Genomic DNA, 18,800 nt, shown 5'->3' with positions numbered 1-18,800 from the left:
TGGTGGAGCACACCTTTGGTGTCAGCACTCAGGAGGCAGAGGCAAGTGGATCTCTTGAGTTCAAGGCCAGCTAGGGCTCCACAGTAAGATCCTTTCTCAAAGCAAAAGGTATTTTTTTTCTCAGTGTGTTGAGTTGCTGTTGGTTGATGAGTGGGTAAAGATTTTAGTAGCTGAGAGTCTGCCATGTTCAGGCTGTGTGCTGAAGACAAAGTGTCTAGCTCTGCTGTTGGGTCAGGAAGGCTGACCTGTGTGACCTGGAAGAGGGACTGAGGAGCTGCAACTAGTTCTGTCCTTGGTCAGCTGCTCCTCACATTTGAAAAGGCCTCCGGGTGAGCCGGGGCACAGAGCGTGAGTGAGGCAGAAGCTGGGATGACAGAACAGGAAGCAGGAAGTGTAAAGTTTTGTTTTGTTTTGTTTTTAAAGTTTGGTACTTGGAAGAGAAAACCATTGAGTAGCGGCTCAGGGGCTTTGAAACTTTGAAGTTTAGGAAGTTTGAGCTGAACGTGGTGGCTCTCATGCCTTTCAGTTCCAGCACAAGGGAAGCAGAGGCAGAAGGAGTTCCAGACAGCTAGGGCTACGTAGGGAGACCCTGTTTCTAAATTAATTAAGGCCTCAAAAGTTTTGACATAGTTTGGGATCTAGCTTTAGGCCACCATCAGTTAATGATTACTGTCTAAGGGCTCATGAGCAAATGTTTGAGAAATGTAAAATAAAAGCAAACTCCTTCAGAACCTACCGGGCAGGACCTTTGGCTTGCTAATAGCTAAGAACCAAGAAAATCAGAATCTTCTGAATGCTATAAGCTTATGCTATAAACCATTTTCCAAGGATTAGTAGGGCACATTTTGGTAAATGCTGACCTAGGCAAAAGAGAAGATGGGAGGGAGGAGAGGAGGGAGGAGAGGAGGGAGGGAGGGAGGGGCTATGCAGTCTGATGTCAGCTGTCACTTTCCTGCTTGTGCTCCTTAGCAATTAGCTGCTTCTGTTTGCAAGCCTGACTTGCCCTGTTGGTTTCTTCAGGCCATTTAATCGTGAACAGGACAGGGTCAAGGTTGCTCTCAGCTCTCTGTCCAGTGTACTGTGGGTCTATCTCATTATCGGGCCCTCCTTCCTATACATAGTTTGTCCCTCCTGTATATAGGATCGATGTTGAAGAGTCTATAAGCTAAATTGGGTTTTAACTGGAGCCCAGACTGGCCTCAGAGTTGCAGCAGTCTTTTGAGGTCCAAGATTAGAAACGGGAGTCACAGCCCTAGTCTTTCGAGGCCAGACATTGAGGAGGCTTGTCCTCCAGAAGCCACTCTTACCTCAGTCGTTGATTGACAGTGATTTTATTTTGGCTTCCAAATCCACTTAGAGGCCAGTGTTTATGGAAGATACCCGCTGCATGCTCTGTGACCACCCTTGTCCCCGGAACCAGTTTTAAGCATGGCTTTCCTTCCTTCCTTCCTTCCTTCCTTCCTTCCCTTTTTTTTTTTTTTTTTTTTTTTTTTTTGCTGCATGATATTCACAGGTTCTGCTCTTGAGAAATGGAATCCTTTGATAACTACTCAGTCTTCTTGGCTTCCTAAGCCGCTTAGTTTCTGAGTCAGATGTTAGCCTGATTTTCCTGTTTCCCGCTGGTTGTACCTTTGTTTCCTTCAGTGTGCAGTTGGCTTACTGGTTGCTTCATTAGAATTGTTTTCTTTTGTTTTCTTCATTATGCCTGTCTTACGCAAAAACAAACCAACCAGAGCCCTGCCACACAGGAGCTCTCACCCTGCCACACTTTCGTTGGCCTTTCGGGTTCTCATCCCGGTTACTGCTTTGTCCCTGTGGATTGGTGGCTTCGAGAACTCTGTCGGAACACTGTCACTCAGCACCCATATACTCAAAGGCTTTCCCCTCCAGGTTGCTGGACAGCTGTTCCTCTGGTGGGTTCGTGTGGCCCATGGTTCCCCCAAACTTTCTTGCATCTATTCTTCCAGAGAACCTGCCAGGGAGTGCTTCCCTCCTCTGTCGGCCCCACAGTGACGAACATAATGCATCCTACCAGCCTGCCCACTGTTCTGCTAAATAGTTGGCAGGTATGAAGAAACCCAGGGCCTATCAGCCAAAGATATTCACGATGCCCTGTGTATTCCAGAGCAGTGATGGGGAAGAATGGCCTTTCTTACATGAAGCAGGTGCAGTGTTCTCTGAGTTCTGCTCCTAGTGTGCTGCACAGTAATTGGATTATTCTCAATGGCATTCTAAAAGGAGGGGAGGAGTTCTTTCTCTTTCCTATTCCTCCTCCTCTTTTTCTTTTAGATTTAAATTTTTTTTTCACTTTTTTGCTATGTTGACCAGGTTGGCCTCAAACTCACAGAGATCCTCCTGCCTCTGTCTCCCAGTGCTATGATTAAAGGCGTGTGCCACCACACCTAGCTGAGTTTATTGAGCCTAACAGATTTTAAGAATAAAGGGATTAGAAGTGGGTCGACTTGTGCCTATAGTGCCAGCCCTCGGGAGGCTAAAACAGAAACTTGCTGTGAGCCTGAGGCCACATGGTACTTTCCAGGCCAGCCTGGGTCACAGTGAGAAATCCTGTCTCCAGAAAACAAAAGAAACAAACCAGAAATAAGGGGGCTTTGACTCCAGTGTTGAGATCCTTCCTACAGTTTGTCCTCTATTTTAGGAAGACTGATTCTAGTCTTGTTCCTCAGCGGGAATCCTCAGTGCGCAGAGCCGTGCGCTTAGACACACCGGGGTGTTTAGCCACCCACCTTGCACTCTGCACACCACCATTGCATTTCTTCACAGATCGCTGTGCAGCTCCACGGGATTACCATTCAGAGCTGGGACAGATGAGCCTGGCACTGCTTGCCAGTGTAGTGTTAAAGTTCCGCTCCTTCCCCTCTAGTGTCTGACAGTGCCCTTTGGTCGGATGTCACTTCTAAGAACCCTCTGGCGCTTGGAGAACAGCAGGGCAAGCTGGTGGTTCTGAGCGGCTCTGCTGGAGGCCAGGGCAGAATGCGCTTTCCCTGTGCCGCCAGGTGAAGCCGATTAGTCAGTGTGTCTCCTCCATGATGGCATGTGGGCATGTGTGGTACTTGTGCCTGCCTCGTCGCTGAGATCCTCTGGCCTGGCAGAGGGACCTGCCTGGTTTTATGCACACACTGGTTTTTAAAGTTGGTACCGTAGGAGCTCTGGGTCTTGAGTTGATATTTCTTTGGACTGCATTAGGTTCTGCTGATATTTTGTTCTTTCAGGAGTGGGAGAAAGTACTTGAATTTTAGTGCTCTCCCCTTCTTTAAATCCAGCTTATTCCAAAAGCTGTCTCTTCTTCAAAAGATCATCTTAACTTTGGTCTCATCTTTTTGTTCTAGTGTATACTAACTATGCAGCCCTGGCAAGCTGCTCTCTGTCCTCATTTGTAAAATGGAAATAAAAATACCCCACTGCGTTGTGTGCAGATCCAGTGAGATTTATGTAATGGGCAGTGTCCACCAGTGTGCACCTCAGATGCCGAGCACATGGGCGGTGTCCATCAGTGTGTGCCTCAGATGCCGAGCACCATGTGTGATGGATGGTGCCATCAGTGTGTGCCTCAGATGCCGAGCACCGTGTGTGATGGGCGGTGCCATCAGTGTGTGCCTCAGATGCCGAGCACCGTGTGTGATAGGCAGTGTCCATCAGTGTGTGCCTCAGATGCCGAGCACCTGTGTGATGGGCGGTGTCCATCAGTATGTGCCTCAGATGCCGAGCACCGTGTCTGGTACATCAGTTGTTCAGTTACATGTCCTCTTGCTGCCTCCTCCTCACAGACCCCTATTCCCAAAGGTTCAAAGGTCATCGCCAGCTTTAGAAAGGTTAAAATGCCAAGGTTTCTTTGTTAGGAACTGTTTTGGAAAACACGGTCTCCTTGAGCCGGGCTATAGATTGTGGTTAGAGGCAGAGTGTTAGTGCATGCTGGGGAGGCTGAGGCAGGTGGCTCTAAAAATTTCAAGGCCAGTCTGGTCTGTGTAGTTCAAGGCCAGTTTGAGACTGGAGGTCTTAAAAAGGTGGGGAAATGTGGGTTGGAGAGATGGCTCAGCAATTAAGAGTACTAGCTGCTCTTCAGAGGACCAACGTGGTAGCTCACGGCTGTCTGTAACTCCAGTTCCAGGGGATGTGACATCCTCATACCAATGTAAATTAAATAAACTTTTTAAAAAGTTGGGGAAATGTGATTGGGTTCCAAGAGATCCCACAGAAGTCTTGGTCCCAATCACCTCAGCTGAACTTTCCTTGACCATCACTGTAACTGGGACGGGTGGTTGTGTATTGTTTTGTTTTGGGGGTCTGGGAATTGAACCCAGGGCCAGATGATGCTAGGCCAGGGCTCTACCACTGAGCTTTATCTCCTGTCAATCTTTCTTGTTTTTTAACTTATTAATATGTCTGAATAGCTTGCCTGTCTGTGTGTCTGTGCCTGGCACCTGTGGAGGCAGGAGACACCTGATTCCTGCAGCAGGTACAGGCTGTTGAAAACCACTGTGTAGGTGCTGGGAATTGAACCTGGGGCCTCTGGAAGAGCAGTCAGTCCTCCTAACCAGTGAGCCATCTTTCTAGCTACTCTTTGAAACAAAACAAAACCTTTTTATTTTGAAATAGGTCCTCTCTAAGTTGTTCAGGGTGGCTTTGAACTCAGTCTGTAGTGTAGGGAGCATTGTCTGGAATTCCTTTTCCATATCTTCCTGAGTAGCTGAGATCATAGGCCTGAGCCATCAGATTACACTTTTAACTGTATTATAGAAAGAAGATATTTGTGGTCCCCAAACAGAGGTTGGTGAACACCAGTCCTTGCCACAGGTAATTCTTTGCCCTCATTCTTGGCGTTTTGTAATTTCCCTGGTACCAGGCCCCTGAAAGTCACTTCCATGGTGAACATATGGGACACTAATATCCTATAGCTAAAAGTGAGATTTTAATATAATTTTGTATTTTACCTTTTAAACAGTCATAAAATAGCTCCCATTTTATAGATGAGAAAAATTACAGCATAGAAACATCTAGCTGCCAAAATACCATGCCAGGAGGCAGAGACAGGAGGATTCTAAGGGTTCTCTGGCTGTAGAATTTGAGAGCTCCAGATACAGTGAGAGACCCTGTTTCAGAAAATAATGTGGACGCCTGGTGTGGTGGCCCACGCCTTTAGTCCTAGCACTTGGGAGGCAGAAATAATGTAGAGCCGGAAAGACTATACCCAGTGTCAGCCTCTGCCTTCTGCATGCTCACACACAAGTGCACACACCATCACACACATACCCTATGAGCACATATGCCTGCAAATAGGAATATCCAGTTCTCCAGTGGCGAAATTGAGACTTAAACTGAGGATTGTCTGGATGCCAAAGTCAATGCTTTTATGATAACATACCAGTTTACAAAGGTCGTAGTCAAGACATGGGCCTGTTGGCTGCTAACAGGACTGGGAAATGAAAGGGCGAGTGTGTGTCCTTAGTTCCTAGTGGGTAGAGGGATGAGGTGTGCACACAGTGCTGGAGAGCGGTAGATGTATGAGTTCAGCTCCGCCGGGCATTGAAGAAGTGGGACCAGTTCAGAGCGCTTAGATGTGTGACTCAGGAGTTTTGATTGTTCATTTGCAACAGAGGAAACCAGTGCTAGTATGTATGCTACTACAGTTTTGGTATTGAGAAAAGGGACAGGAAGTCCCTGGTGATGGGGAAGAAAGGGCAGAGTTCAGTTCTTCCCCCCTAGGGTTTTTTTTTTTTTGTTGTTGTTGTTTGCTTTTCATTTTTTGAGACAGTCTGTGTATAGCTGTTACTGCCCTGGAACTTGCTATCTAGATCAATCTGGCTTCAAAGTTGGTGCAATCGTCCTGCTTCTGCCTCTGCCTTCTGAGTGCTGGGATTAGAGGCTGGGATGAAACCAGCACACGCAGTTTGGAAAGTGAGTTCTGTAGCTGTAACCAGCAGCCAATCATTTATTTATGATTATCCGCTCTGGGCTCAGAACCAGGGACTCCATTCTTTATTGCAGTGTGTAGAGTTGAGTGTTCTCCCTCTCCCTTTCCTTCCAGAAGAAGCCCAGGCGTTTCTTCCTTTTTCTAACTTTTAAGAGTTTTGTCTCCTGAAGTTCCGCCGCTTCCTTTTCTGCTCGTGCCCATCTCCTGCACCTGCTCTCTGCTCTGTCACCCGAGGGCTGTGATCGACATTCAGAGCATTCTGTAAACCTCGGAGCCCTCGTACCTTCTGGACTTTCACAGCGTCACACTCCATGCTCCGTGAACTCACCCAGGTGTCTCGGGGCTCTTTAGCAGAGTCCCCGCAGCTGTCACAGGCCACGTGGGAAAATTAAAGTCAGGCTTAGACATCTTAAGGTTTCTTGAAAAACAGATTTTCTTCATGTCCAGTGGAGTCTCCAGTGACTTCATGTTCCTATTACAGAGGCTGCCATTCATTTTGATGAGCAGGCTACTTGTGTGTGACCCTTCACTGAAGAGTTTGGGTTCATCTGGTATCTCTCTACTCGGTAGCCCAAGCCCTCTTTCTGTAGATTGCCCTAGTATGCTCAGTGTCCATTCCAGTGCGGCTTCTTAGACACTGGTCTTGCCCGTTCTGTCTAATTCTCCTTTTTGTTTGAACTTCTTGAGAGCAAGGAGCGTTGTTGTTCTTGGCACTAAGCACAGTGTAATTCTAGGACACAATTCTTCAAGTTCGTAAATGCTAAATTTTAGTCTTATTTAAAGATATGTGATGTAATATCTCTTTATGGCATGACACACTACATTTTTTTTTCAGCTTCTTGTTCTGATCCTGTTTGAGATGGTTTAGGTTTCCCTTTTTGTGACATTTGTTGCTATTTTAAAATAATTCTGAAAGACACTCGACAATGATTTCCACTTACCGTCTCCAGATAAAATGAGTTGATCATTTCTTAAGTTTATTATTGGGAGAAAAGGCATCTAGTACTCAACACCACTTTTATTTCACTTTATTTTATTTATTAAAGACGTGTGCCCCCACTGGCTGGGATAGGATCTTTGTTACATCTGTGTAGCCCAGCCTGACTTCAGTTCTCCTGAATGCCTCCATAACCGACTTCTGTCCTACCTTTCCATCCCACCTTTCTGTCCCTTTCCTGGTCTGAGTGCTTCCCCACCTTTCTGTCCTCGGTCTTTCTCACTTTCTAATCTGCCAGGTTTTTCTGAATGCATAGTTGGCTGACTGCTCACATTCTTACCGCGGCTCCACAGTTCCGGTGCTGCACAGCAAGGACTGAGGTCTTAGCAACCCATGGTCTTTGCTACCTTTGACCCAGCTTACAGCCTACTCAAAACTTCTTTCCCCCATGACAGTCTTGGGGTTTGTTTTGTTTGTGTGTGTATTTGTGTGTGTGGGGTATGCTGTACAGGTATATTCACATGTGTAAGTGCACGTGTGTGTACGTAGAAACTGAGTTGATGTCCAGTGTCTTCCTTGATCACTCTGCACTTTATTTACTGAGGTAGCATCTCTTGCTGAACCTGAAACTCACCAGTTCCAGCTTGTCTAGCCAGCTGTCTTCCCCTGGCAGTTCTGTCTCTGTCTCCAGAGTCCTGAGAGTACGGTGGCCCTCGTGGCCAAGAGGCTTTTATGTGGGTTCTAATCATTACGTCTTGCTGGGTCTGTTTCATTCATTCAAAATATAAATGGAGTGAGTACCACTTCTGCACAAGTCTGGTCTCTGAAGTTGTTGTCAGTGAGCAAGATAGCTCTAGTTCCTGCTTTCATGCAGATTACAGTGTAGATGAGAAGCCGCTGTTCATGCATTTAATACAGTAAATATTTACTGAGTGCCTGTTTTCCAGGTCCTGCTTGCCTAGCAGCTAAAGGTTATAATGGAAATTGTTTAATTATATAATCGTTTAATATTAATTGTATCTTGAACTTTAAGGAGAAGGTGGTATCTCTCCACTGGGGGTTATTTCTGGAAACACTACTTTTTCTCAAGCATATTTGGATACTTAGGCTTCTTATGGAAAAGGGACCGCATTGTTTGCCTGCAGCCTGTGTACACTCTTCTGTCTGTTTAAATATTTAAAGCATTTATTTGTGTGCAGGCGCATGTGGAGGTCAGAGGACTGGGAGGTTTGCTCTCCATCCACCCTTACTTGTGTCCCAAGGACTGATCTGGACAGCAGGCATCTTGCTGCTGGCGGCCTCTCCTGTGTACTTTAGCTTGGCTTACGTATGACACACTTAATACAGTGTAGGTGTTTAGGGGATCATAGTGGTTCTGTACATGTTCAGCACAAGTACTTTTTTCTGAGCATTTTCAGTTCCTAACTGGCTGAATCTATGAATGTAGATCCCCCAGATTCCGAGGGTGGTCTAGAAGCTGTGAGAGTCTAGAGTAATTGTGCCGTCACACTCAGAACCGGGGAGAACGCCAGTCAGGGAGAGACCTTGAGGAAGAACCATCCAATAGAGGAGTGAGTTGGCCAAGTACAAGAATTCAGATGGGAGCAGGGCAGGGAGAGATGGGGTTGGGGGTGAAGGGGGTGGGAGAGTGGAGGGGGTGGGGGGGGTGGAGCTTGCTCACTGCAGTCACTTACAAAGTTGTCAGCTACCATGGCAACTCAGGGATGAGATTCTGTTCTGATCTCTCACTCTGTGATGAAGCTTATGATGGAGATTGTATGGAGCTTACCCTTCAGCGATAGTTTTGAAATTTCCATTTGTAACACGTACAGTTAGCACGTGTACATGAGAAGATAATTACCCATGTAAATGAAGTGTCAGGGAGTGGTAAACTCACAGAATATAGGCCTTTAAAGAAGGGCACTGTTGGGGTAGGTTTGGAGGATTGTGGAAGACTTTGGAGGGAGTGAGACTTGAATTAAAGGAAAAGAAGCTCTGGAGAGCAAAGAAAGGAACTAGACATTTCCAGTAAAGGGAGAAAAAGGCACAGGAAAGAGGCGGGAACTGGAGCCGCTGAGGCTGAGTGCGCTGTACCTGTAGGTCTCGGCTGGCCCTCCTGCTTGCCTGGTTCCTGAGTCACAGCAGAAAGTATTGGAAGGTCCTGGGATTACCCTTGACTATCCTGCCTGGGCACTGGGGCTTTCCAGTGAGAGGCCTTGCGGAGCACCAGGGCGCACGTCTGAGTGACTAGTTCAGGGGATACAGAGCACAGCCTGTGTGGCAATGGCATGGAGGGGTGGGGTGGGGATGGGCTGTTATCCATGAATACGTGAGTGAGCACTTGTGCGAGGTCCTCTGAGGAGGTGGAGAGAAGAAGGGGGGCGGGAGTCAGTGCCCCTCCCTTCCCTGTCTCGTAAACTAGCTGACAGGCCAGATCCCTTCTAAACCTTCTTATTTGTTTTGTATAGCTCTATAGTACTGGTTCTCAACATACGGGTCGGAAACCCTTTTATAGGGGTCGCATAAGACCATTGTAAAACACAGATATTTATGTTATGATCAAATTTACAGTTATGAAGTAGCAATAAAAATAGTTTTATGGTTGGGGATCACTGCAACATGAAGATATACATTAAAGGGTTGCAGCGTTAGGAAGGCTGAGATCACTGATCTAGAGCTAAGTAAGAATATTGGGTTTTTTTGCTTTGTTTTGTTTTTTAGTTTTTATGTGCATGTGGAGGGCAGAGACTTCAGAGTCTGTGAGTGTTGAGAACTGAGCTCAGGTTCTCTGCAAGAGCAGTGTGTTCTCTTGACCATGGAGCAGCTCCTGACAGTGGTTTTCATTTGTTTTGTGTGTGTGTAGATTGAGCCTAGAACCTCAAGCATGATAGACAAACACTAACTGAGCCACAATTGTGGCCTCGGTTTTTATTTGTTTATTTCCCTCCCTCCCTTCCTCCCTCCCTCCCTTCCTTCCTTTCTTTCTTTTTTTAAATAAAGCTCTCAAGTAGCCCAGACTGGCCTCAGGTTTTCTGTATAGCTAAGGGTGACTGAATGACCTCGAATTTATTATTTTATATTTGAGGCAGAATCTCACTGTAGAGCCCTGACTGTCCTGAAACTCTATGTAAACCAGACTGACACCAGACTTACGGAAACTGATCTGCCTCTGCCTCCCAAGCCCTGGGATCAAGGATCAAGGCCACCACACCTGACCAACCTTGAATTTTTGATCCTGGGCATTAAGATTACTGGCACACCCAGTTCATATCCTTTTGGGAATAGAAACCAGGGCTTCATGCCTGCTGGGAAAACACTCTACCCACCGAGCTGTGTGTACCCTGTTCCAGTTCTTATGCTTTTAATTTATCTTTTTCAAATCAAAATGATATTTCATAATGCATGAAAATAAGTTGAAATTTAAACTTCAGTGTCCATAAATGTTTTTGGAAAATGGCAGTGTTCACTTATTCATCTGTGGCTACTTTTAACGTGAAGGGCAAGGGTTGTGTAGTAACAGAGACATTAAAGTCCAAAATATGTTCTCTTTGACACTTGACAGAAAACTGCCCTCCCTTGACTTACACCCATCCGTGCTCAACCAGCCTCCCTTTCTGAAACAGAATGGCTGCTGTCTCCTTCCTGAGCTCTGTCCTTCTACCCAGGCTTTATTTTGTAATCTTTGTGCCAAGATCCAACCCAGGTTTCCCACCATGTCTTCCTTCCTTTCTTCTCTTCTTCTTCTTCTTCTTCTTCTTCTTCTTCTTCTTCTTCTTCTTCTTCTTCTTCTTCTTCTTCTTCTCCTCCTCCTCCTCCTCCTCCTCCTCCTCCTCCTCCTCCTCCTCCTCCTCCTCCTCCTCCTCCTCCTCCTCCTCCTCCTCCTCCTCTTCTTCTTCTTCTTCTTCTTCTTCTTCTTCTTCTCTTCCTCCTCCTCCTCTTCCTCTTCCTCCTTCTCCTCCTCCTCCTTCCTCCTCTTTCCTTCTCTTTCCTCCTCCTTCCTCCTCCTCCTCCTCCTTCTTTTTCTTCTTTTTTTTTTTTCCAAACCAGGACAAGACTGTGTAATCCTGACTGTCCCAGAACTTGCTTTGTAGACTATTCAAGGCTGGCCTACCTCTGCCTCTCAAATGCTGGGGTTAAAGTTTTATGTACCGTAGATAACTCCCACCATGTTTTAAGCAAGTACTCTATCACTAAACTGCCCCCAATCCCATGGGGCTTTTTAAATACTGTCTCTCTCTTCCGTGTGCCCCTTTTGAGGCCTTGATTCACTTTCCTCCAGGGAGTTTTCTTTTGTTGGGGGCTAGGGATGTAATAGCTCAGACACTGAGGTGGAGTCTTGTAATACAGCCTTGGCTGACCTCACACTCACAGAATTCCTTCTGCTTCAGCCTCCTGGGCGCTAGAATTACAGGTGCGCATCACCCCCTAGCTCTCCTGGGACTTTTCCCCTCTAAAAATAAGCCCTCAGCTCTGTCCAGAAGTACTGGTCCTTCCGCCACCCAGACTCCAGCCCCAGCACTGCAGTGTTCTGCTGAATCATTAGGGAATCGTGTGTGTGTGTGTGTGTGTGTGTGTGTGTGTGTGTGTGTGTGTGTGTGAGTGTCCCCAGCACTGCAGAGTCTTGCTGAATCGTTAGGGAATCCGTGTGTGGGTGTCGGTGTTGGTGAAGGGGGGTGATGACGGTGGTTTTTTCCTGGCCTTTACTTTGTTTACTCTGACCTCTGTTGTTTTGATTTGTTTTTCATGAGACCTTTTTTTCTTTTAGCTGCTGTGACTTTCTTTGCTCTAGCTCTTTCCCACGCTGGCCTACCAAGTCTTACTAGTTAGTGTGTTAGATGCTGCTTGCTCTTTTTGTCTGTCCTTTGTCCTGTGGTATGAGCTATTTTATAGGATTCTTTATGTGTCAGTTGCTGTATTAAAATTCTTTATACAAATTATTCTTAATCCTTTTTTTGTTGTTTTGCTTTTGTTTTTTCGAGACAGGGTTTCCTCTGTAAACCTGGCTTGCCTTGAACTTAGAGAGATCTGCCTCCTGAGTTCTGGAATTAAAGGTGTGTGCCCCCACCATCCAGCAAATTTTTCTTAAACAGCTTTTATTTTATGTATTTTTAAAAGTTTATGCCAGGTGGTGGTGGCGCATACCTTTAATCCCAGCATTGGAAGGCAAAGGTAGGCAGATCTCTGTGAGTTCGGGGACAGACAGGCCTACTCACAGAGAAACCCTATCTTGAAAAAAGATATGTATGTATATATGATTTTAAACTACCCATGCATTTATGACTATGTGAGGATATTTGCAGGGGAAGTGCAGGTGCCCATGGAGGCCATCGATGACAGATCCTCCCGTGAGCTGCCTGATGTGGATTCAGAGAGCTCAGGTCCTCTGTGAAGCAGCGCATGCATGCTTTTAACTGCTGAGCCATCTCTCCAGCTGCCAACAGCAGCTTTTCAAAAGATAGACTCAGGGTAGCTCAGTTGGTCAAGCGCTTGCCATCCTACACAAAGCCCAGGGTTCGCGCCTCAGCACTGCATACAAACCTAGGTGTGCTGATACATACATGCGCACACTCAGAAGGCAGACATGGGAGGATCAGAAGTTTAAGGGCTACAAGTTTGCAGTCAGCTTATGCTTCATGAGTCCCTGTCCCAGGGTGGAGAAGTGAGACTGGACAGCTGTTTCCCCACTGATAAGGTATCCATGTCCTTCATCAGGTCAAGCGGTACCAGTGCACCTTTGAGGGATGCCCCCGCACCTACAGCACAGCAGGCAACCTGCGCACCCACCAGAAGACTCACCGCGGAGAGTACACCTTCGTCTGTAACCAGGAGGGCTGTGGCAAGGCCTTCCTCACCTCCTACAGCCTCAGGATCCACGTGCGAGTGCACACAAAGGAGAAGCCATTTGAGTGTGACGTGCAGGGCTGTGAGAAGGCGTTCAACACACTGTACAGGTCAGCCTCTCCATGGCTGTATCCGCCAGCATCCTGATTCTGAACTTGGGAATGTAGAACACCTTTTCCATGCATATGGAAGCTTTTGGGACTGGAAAGCATAGCTGTGCTTACCTATTTAAAATGCATTATCAAAACCTGCTACTTAAATAAGTGTACCAGGGGCTGGGTGGAAGTGTTGGCACATCTACGTGTAGGGTTGCATCTCAGGGAGCGACATTGTGCCCTTGGGATTTTAGTAGTTGGCTTAGAGTAGTCCTCCCATTGGCACAAAGCCTTTGAGATAACTTTCTTCTATCCTGAGAGGTGGGGAGTTGCCACTTGATTTCTATTTCTTTTTTCATGTTTGTGTCAGGAGACTTACACCACTCTTCAGCACGAGGCAGAAAATAACAAAATAACAGCCCATACCATTCTGAAAGTGCTTGATCTTGTTTGATCCTAGAAGCCAAGCAGGGTTGGGCCTGGTTAATATTAGGTGGAAGAAATAATAATGGCTAACATTGATGTGTGCAAGGCACAATTCTACGTGCTGGTCCCCAGAATAGTTGCTAAGTGAAAAGAAGTACAGAGGAGTTCTGTAGGGTCAGGACCAGGACTTGAACCCAAAGGAGTCTGTCTCTAATTAGTGCTCACGGCCACTGTGCCTTCCTCTCTGGGTAACTTTCAGGTGCTAATGTGCACTGGTGCAGCATTCTGGTGCACTTGATCCTACAGTGTAGTAGGCTGGTACTGGGAGGCTCTTTGGTATATTCAGCATGGGACATTTCTCTGGGATATTTTGCAGGTTGAAAGCACATCAGAGGCTTCACACAGGGAAAACGTTTAACTGTGAATCTCAAGGCTGCAGCAAGTACTTCACCACACTCAGTGATCTACGGAAGCACATTCGAACCCACACAGGAGAAAAGCCATTTCGGTAGGTCTTGCTTTCTCCAGTTTGTCACTGACCAGGTCTCAGCTGGGATTCTTGGTAGACTCTAGGAAGGTTTCAAAGTAGGAAGAAAATCCCTGACCCATTTCCTTACTTGGTGGTGTTAGCTTCCCACAGGGTAGCAGTGACCACTTACTGCGGGTTGGAGGAATGCCAGTGGACTCAAAAGCATCTCTCCCTGGGTAATGGCCACCCATTCTGCCTCATTTTTTTTTCCTGTACTCTTAAAAAAGGTGTTTGTTGAAGTTGACTTATATGGCAGACACTTTTCTTTGTACTAAGGAAGTACTGAGATCCTTAGTCAAGGGCTGGGGTTTGTAGCCTAGGCTGCAGAATAAGACCCAGTGTCAACACCCCTTCCCCTTAGACAAAACAAAACATCTTTAGTTGAGTGGGACAGAGCCACAGAGTTGTAGACAGTGTCTGAAGCTATCAGCCAAAGTGGCCTGAGCATGATGAGGGGAGACCTCTCTAAGAAAGGGGACTTGAGTTGTTTCTGAGTGCGTCCAGAAGGGACAGTGAGGGTGGGAGGCTCAGTGTCCTGCATGTTGCTGTTGCTTTTAATAGCTCATGTTCGTGTACGTGTAGAACCACATTTTTTTGTGTAGATATATCAATTTTAATTTTTAAATGTTATTTTATATTTATTTATATTTTATGTCTGAGTGCTCTGCATGTGCACCTGCAGGCCAGAAGAGGGCAGCAGATCCTATTACAGATGGTTGTGAGCCACCGTGTGGGTGCTGGGGATTGAACTCTTGAAGAGCAGCCAGTGCTCTTAACCGCCAAGCTATCTCCCTAGTCCTCCAAATACATATTTATAAGTATGTATCTGTGTGAGTACACGTTATATGTGTGCTGACACTCAAAGAGGCCAGAAGAGAGTATCAGCTCCCCTGGAGCTGGAACTAAATTTGGGTCCTCGGTGAGGGCAGTTAAGTGCTCTTGACTCCTGAGCCATCTCCCTAACCGCGTTCTCCACAGTCGATAAGTCTGTACCATCCTCTTTTTCCTCTATTGCTTGTAACATGTGGCATGGTTCACAGTAAATAAGTCTGTAACTGTGAGGCAACTGTACCATTCTTTTTCCTCTGATTGCATGTGACATGTGGCATGGTTCCAGGCCTACAATAGGTGTTCAGAAGCAGCCTCAGATGATTATATGACATTTTCATCAGGTAATCAGTTTGTAAGGATCCCCATAACTGTGTTTTATGTATTGCTGAAGATTTCCCATAAACAGTGTCCTTGACTCCTGATAAGAGACACTGCTTAAAGTTAAGGCATCAATATGCCACCCTCCCATTTTCAAGTCACTTGTCCTCCTTAGCACACTTGGAGGCAGTTGAAAAGTCTCCAGGAGCAACTAGCTCTTAGACACCAATTAAATGAAATTGAGGTTTCAATACCATTTAATACCATACTCAGATACATTCTTGAGTCTCAGCTCCTTTAAGAACAGGAGGTTACAGACCAGTTGGTTACTCTCTGCAGATGCTTAAATACCCCCACCAGGTTGCCAGGGGGACTCTTACTCTATACGGATACATACATTTATTTTTGTGATGATTAAAACAGTTTTGTCTTGAATATTAGAGGAGACCTAGATAGATACAGTGATAATTATTTGTGATTAAAAATCAAAAGGCTTTAAAGAAATTTTCTACTTAAATAAATAAGATGTTTGGATATATAAGAAAATGTATGTAAGTGTTAAGTTCCTGCTATGCAACCACTAAAGCAATGTGAAGAACTACCGATACCCTGCCCTTGAGAAAGCAGATAAAAAATACGCACACACTGGCATGGTGGTACACACCTTTAATCTCTGTGGATGCAGAGGCAGACAGACCTCTGTGAGTTCCAAACCAGCCAGAGCTACATAGTGACATCCTGTCTCAGATCGACACCCTCGCCCCAGATGCACACAGAGATGAAGTAAGATTGGATTGAGAGATGCCTTGAAGGAAGCATGTGATAAATGCATTAGTCCTGAGGAGGTGGAGGTTATTTCTGTCTTTGATTATCAAGAAAGCATCCAGGGGCTAGGAGAGCAGCTTGCCCAGCATTCTCAATTCCCTGGTGCTGCGCTTTAGTGGTACGTGAGCCAGGAATAATGGTGCATGTCTGTACCTAGCTACAGAGTGAGTTCAAAGCCAGCCTGAGATGGAGGAGACCTTGTCTGAGATGGGAAGGGGTCAGCTAAGTATCGAGAATTATGGCTAGTTCTTGATTACAGCCATATCAGTGCTTTGCGTTTTTTGTTGTTGTTGTTGTTTGTTTGTTTTGTTTTGTTTGCTGTTTTTCCAGCTCCATATATACCATTTTTTTCTTGTTTTGAGACAAGGTTAACTCTTTAGCCCAGGCTATCTATGAATTTGTGAGCCTCCTCTTGCCTCAGCCTCTTGGGCACTAGGATTACAGATCTATGTCTATAGACCCAACTCTCTTTACCCACTCTTGATATGCATAATAATTCAATGGCCATAGATTTTCCACATGGCTCTCACTGCCAGCACAGTTCTGTCCAGTAATTAGTAAGGTTTATATTGCTGGGATGCTCTCAACACTACCTTACCTACAGGCTATCTTAGACTCTCAGCTCCTGCTGATTCCAGATATGCCACCTTTCCCTTCCCTTTTTGTTACATTTATTATTCATTCATTCTGTGTGTGTGTGTGTGTGTGAGAGAGAGAGAGAGAGAGAGAGAGAGAGAGAGAGAGAGAGAGAGAGAGAGAGAGAGAGAGAGAGGACAACTTGACAGAATTGTTTTTCCCGTCTTGTGGATTCCAGGGATCCAAGCTCCTCTACCTGGCCTAGCCATCTTGCCAACCCACCCCCATGTTTTTGTTTCCCTTTCTCTAAAAACTCTGTGACTGATCTGATCTTAGCATTCCAAACATTTTCTCTAGTGCGCATGTACAAGATCTTCAGGATAAAGCTCTGTTATTGGATGACTTTTGTTTGTCTTGTCTTAAACAACTTACTTAGGTGTGATCACGATGGCTGTGGAAAAGCCTTTGCAGCAAGCCACCACCTTAAGACTCACGTCCGTACGCACACTGGTAAGTGAAGGCTGAGTTCCAATTTCCTTTCCTTTCTTTCTTTCTTGTTTTGTTTTGTTTTGTTTTTCAAGCCAGGGATCTGTATAGCCCGGCTGCCCTGGAACTGTCTCAGTAGAACGCGTTAGCCTAGAACTGGAGAGCTGCCCCTGCCGCTCCCTCCTCAGTGCTGAGATTAAAGGTGTGGCTGCCATGGGTAATGGCATGGGTAATTTCCATTTTCCCTTCAAACCTTCAGTTGACCTCTCCAGGGTTCTCTTGAGACCTGTAAGACTAGGAAGAGAGTGAACACAGTCGGCCTGGCCTTCACCTACAGTGCCTATGTTTCTTTCGTGAAGGATCTAAGGTCTAAGTCAAGAATCCACCCTGAAGCCATGAAACCAGACATAACTTTTTGGGAGAGCTGTGAGGCAGCGGCAGCCTTGTCCTCAGGCCTCCAGACCCAGGCCACGGTTGCTGCATTCCTCAGCACTGGGTTCTCAGACTGAGGAAGCCTGTGCTGGTTGGTTCAGTTGTGAACAGTTCCTGCTCAGACCTTCCCTGTGTTAGAAGGGAGAACTTGCCTGCTGATGAAACTAACATGGCTTCTTCCTTCCTGCAGGCGAGAGACCCTTCTTCTGCCCCAGTAACGGCTGTGAGAAAACCTTTAGCACTCAGTACAGTCTCAAAAGTCACATGAAAGGTCACGATAACAAAGGAACCGTGTACAGTGCACTTCCACAACACAATGGATCAGAGGTGTGTTCTCGTCTCCTATCCTGATCTGGGCACTGCAGGGCAGCTGTTGAGTCCTCTGTTACCTGGCGAGGGAGAAAATGGGTTAGGACCTGTGTGCCTCTGCCATGGGAGAGTGAAAGCCAAAAAACATCACCGGCCTCCCTGTTCATCTGCTTAGCCCTGCTGTGTTACCATCCAGCAGGCATGGGGAAGAAGGTGCCGCTGACTGGCTTTTCAAGGCCTAGCCTGAGTTCCCGTGTCATCCCCCACTCGTTGCTTCCATGTGTGTTCACGTATGTAAGAATACATATTGGGCAGTACAGCTCTCATGTGCACCGGCTTGAGCTCAGAGGACAACCTTAAGTCCTGCCCCTCAGCTGCTGCCTGTCCTTTCCTTCTATTCTTTTGAGACAGACTCTCACATTGGCCTCCCTGGTGTATCGATCACAAGTGTGCACCATACTCCCGGCTTTAAAAAAAAAAAAGAAAGCATAAGTTTGGGGACTTGAAATCCATGGACTGAGTTATTACCCCCCAGTCCAGTGATTTGGAGTTTTGTTCTGAGAGAAAAATGTCATCCCATGGTAATTTTCCTACCTCAGTCTTTCATGTGCTGGTATTATGGGCATGAAGCCCCATGCCTGGCTTGGAACTCTTAAATTAATGCCATTTTCCCATTCGTGACTGCAGTAGGTGATAAGTCTACACCACATTTGGAATGGAAACTGGTGTTGCCTCACACCTATGTCAACACCGGAGAGCCAGGGTTAGTCTGGAGGGTTCCCTACCCCTTTGATTAAAGAATAAAAGGTTTGAGAGAGCCTGCCTAACACACTGAGCACAGAGGAGGCCTCTGTAAGTTTTAGGAGCATTGCTTTTTTTTTTTTTAAAGATATTTTTATTTTATGTAGATGGGTGTTTACTTCCATGAGCTTGTGTATATATACCACCTGTGTGCCTGGTACTCTTGGAAGTCAGAAGAAGGCATTAGAGTCCCTGCAACTGGAGGTACAGCTGATTGAGAGCCACTGTGTGGGTGCTGGGAACTGAACCTGGGTCCTCTGCAAGAGCAATCAGTGCTCTTAACTGCTGAGCCATCTTTCTAGCCCCTGGCTGGCCTGGAACTGCAGGCTGAGGGAGGGACCTGAGACTGGAGGGATCATCTCGACTGCTTTTAGTCCTGCAGCCTGGATCTCTCCCTAGCTCCAAGCTAACTTATTCATTGATCCCCTTCGGAATAATGAAATTCAGAAAGTATGAAATAAGGTT

At 46.2% G+C, this 18,800-nt stretch overlaps 1 protein-coding gene across 2 annotated transcripts in view; it reads left to right on the top strand.

Annotated features, from left to right (window-relative positions):
* The window catches only part of Mtf1 (metal regulatory transcription factor 1), a 47,469-nt gene that overhangs the window by 5,918 nt on the left and 22,751 nt on the right, over nucleotides 1-18,800 (top strand). For both annotated transcript variants that reach the window (XM_048434466.3, XM_048434465.3), the window contains exons 3-6: nucleotides 12,579-12,817; nucleotides 13,605-13,736; nucleotides 16,744-16,817; nucleotides 17,416-17,552. In XM_048434466.3, coding sequence (XP_048290423.1) covers nucleotides 12,579-12,817; nucleotides 13,605-13,736; nucleotides 16,744-16,817; nucleotides 17,416-17,552 — 582 coding nt within the window. The remainder of the gene's footprint in view (nucleotides 1-12,578; nucleotides 12,818-13,604; nucleotides 13,737-16,743; nucleotides 16,818-17,415; nucleotides 17,553-18,800) is intronic.

Source organism: Myodes glareolus, chromosome 3 (genome assembly GCF_982192425.1).
Source record: "Myodes glareolus chromosome 3, mMyoGla1.1, whole genome shotgun sequence".
Classification (NCBI taxonomy): Eukaryota; Metazoa; Chordata; class Mammalia; order Rodentia; family Cricetidae; genus Myodes; species Myodes glareolus.
Note: the sequence above shows the minus strand (reverse complement) of the source record. Positions and strands in the feature narration are given on the sequence as shown.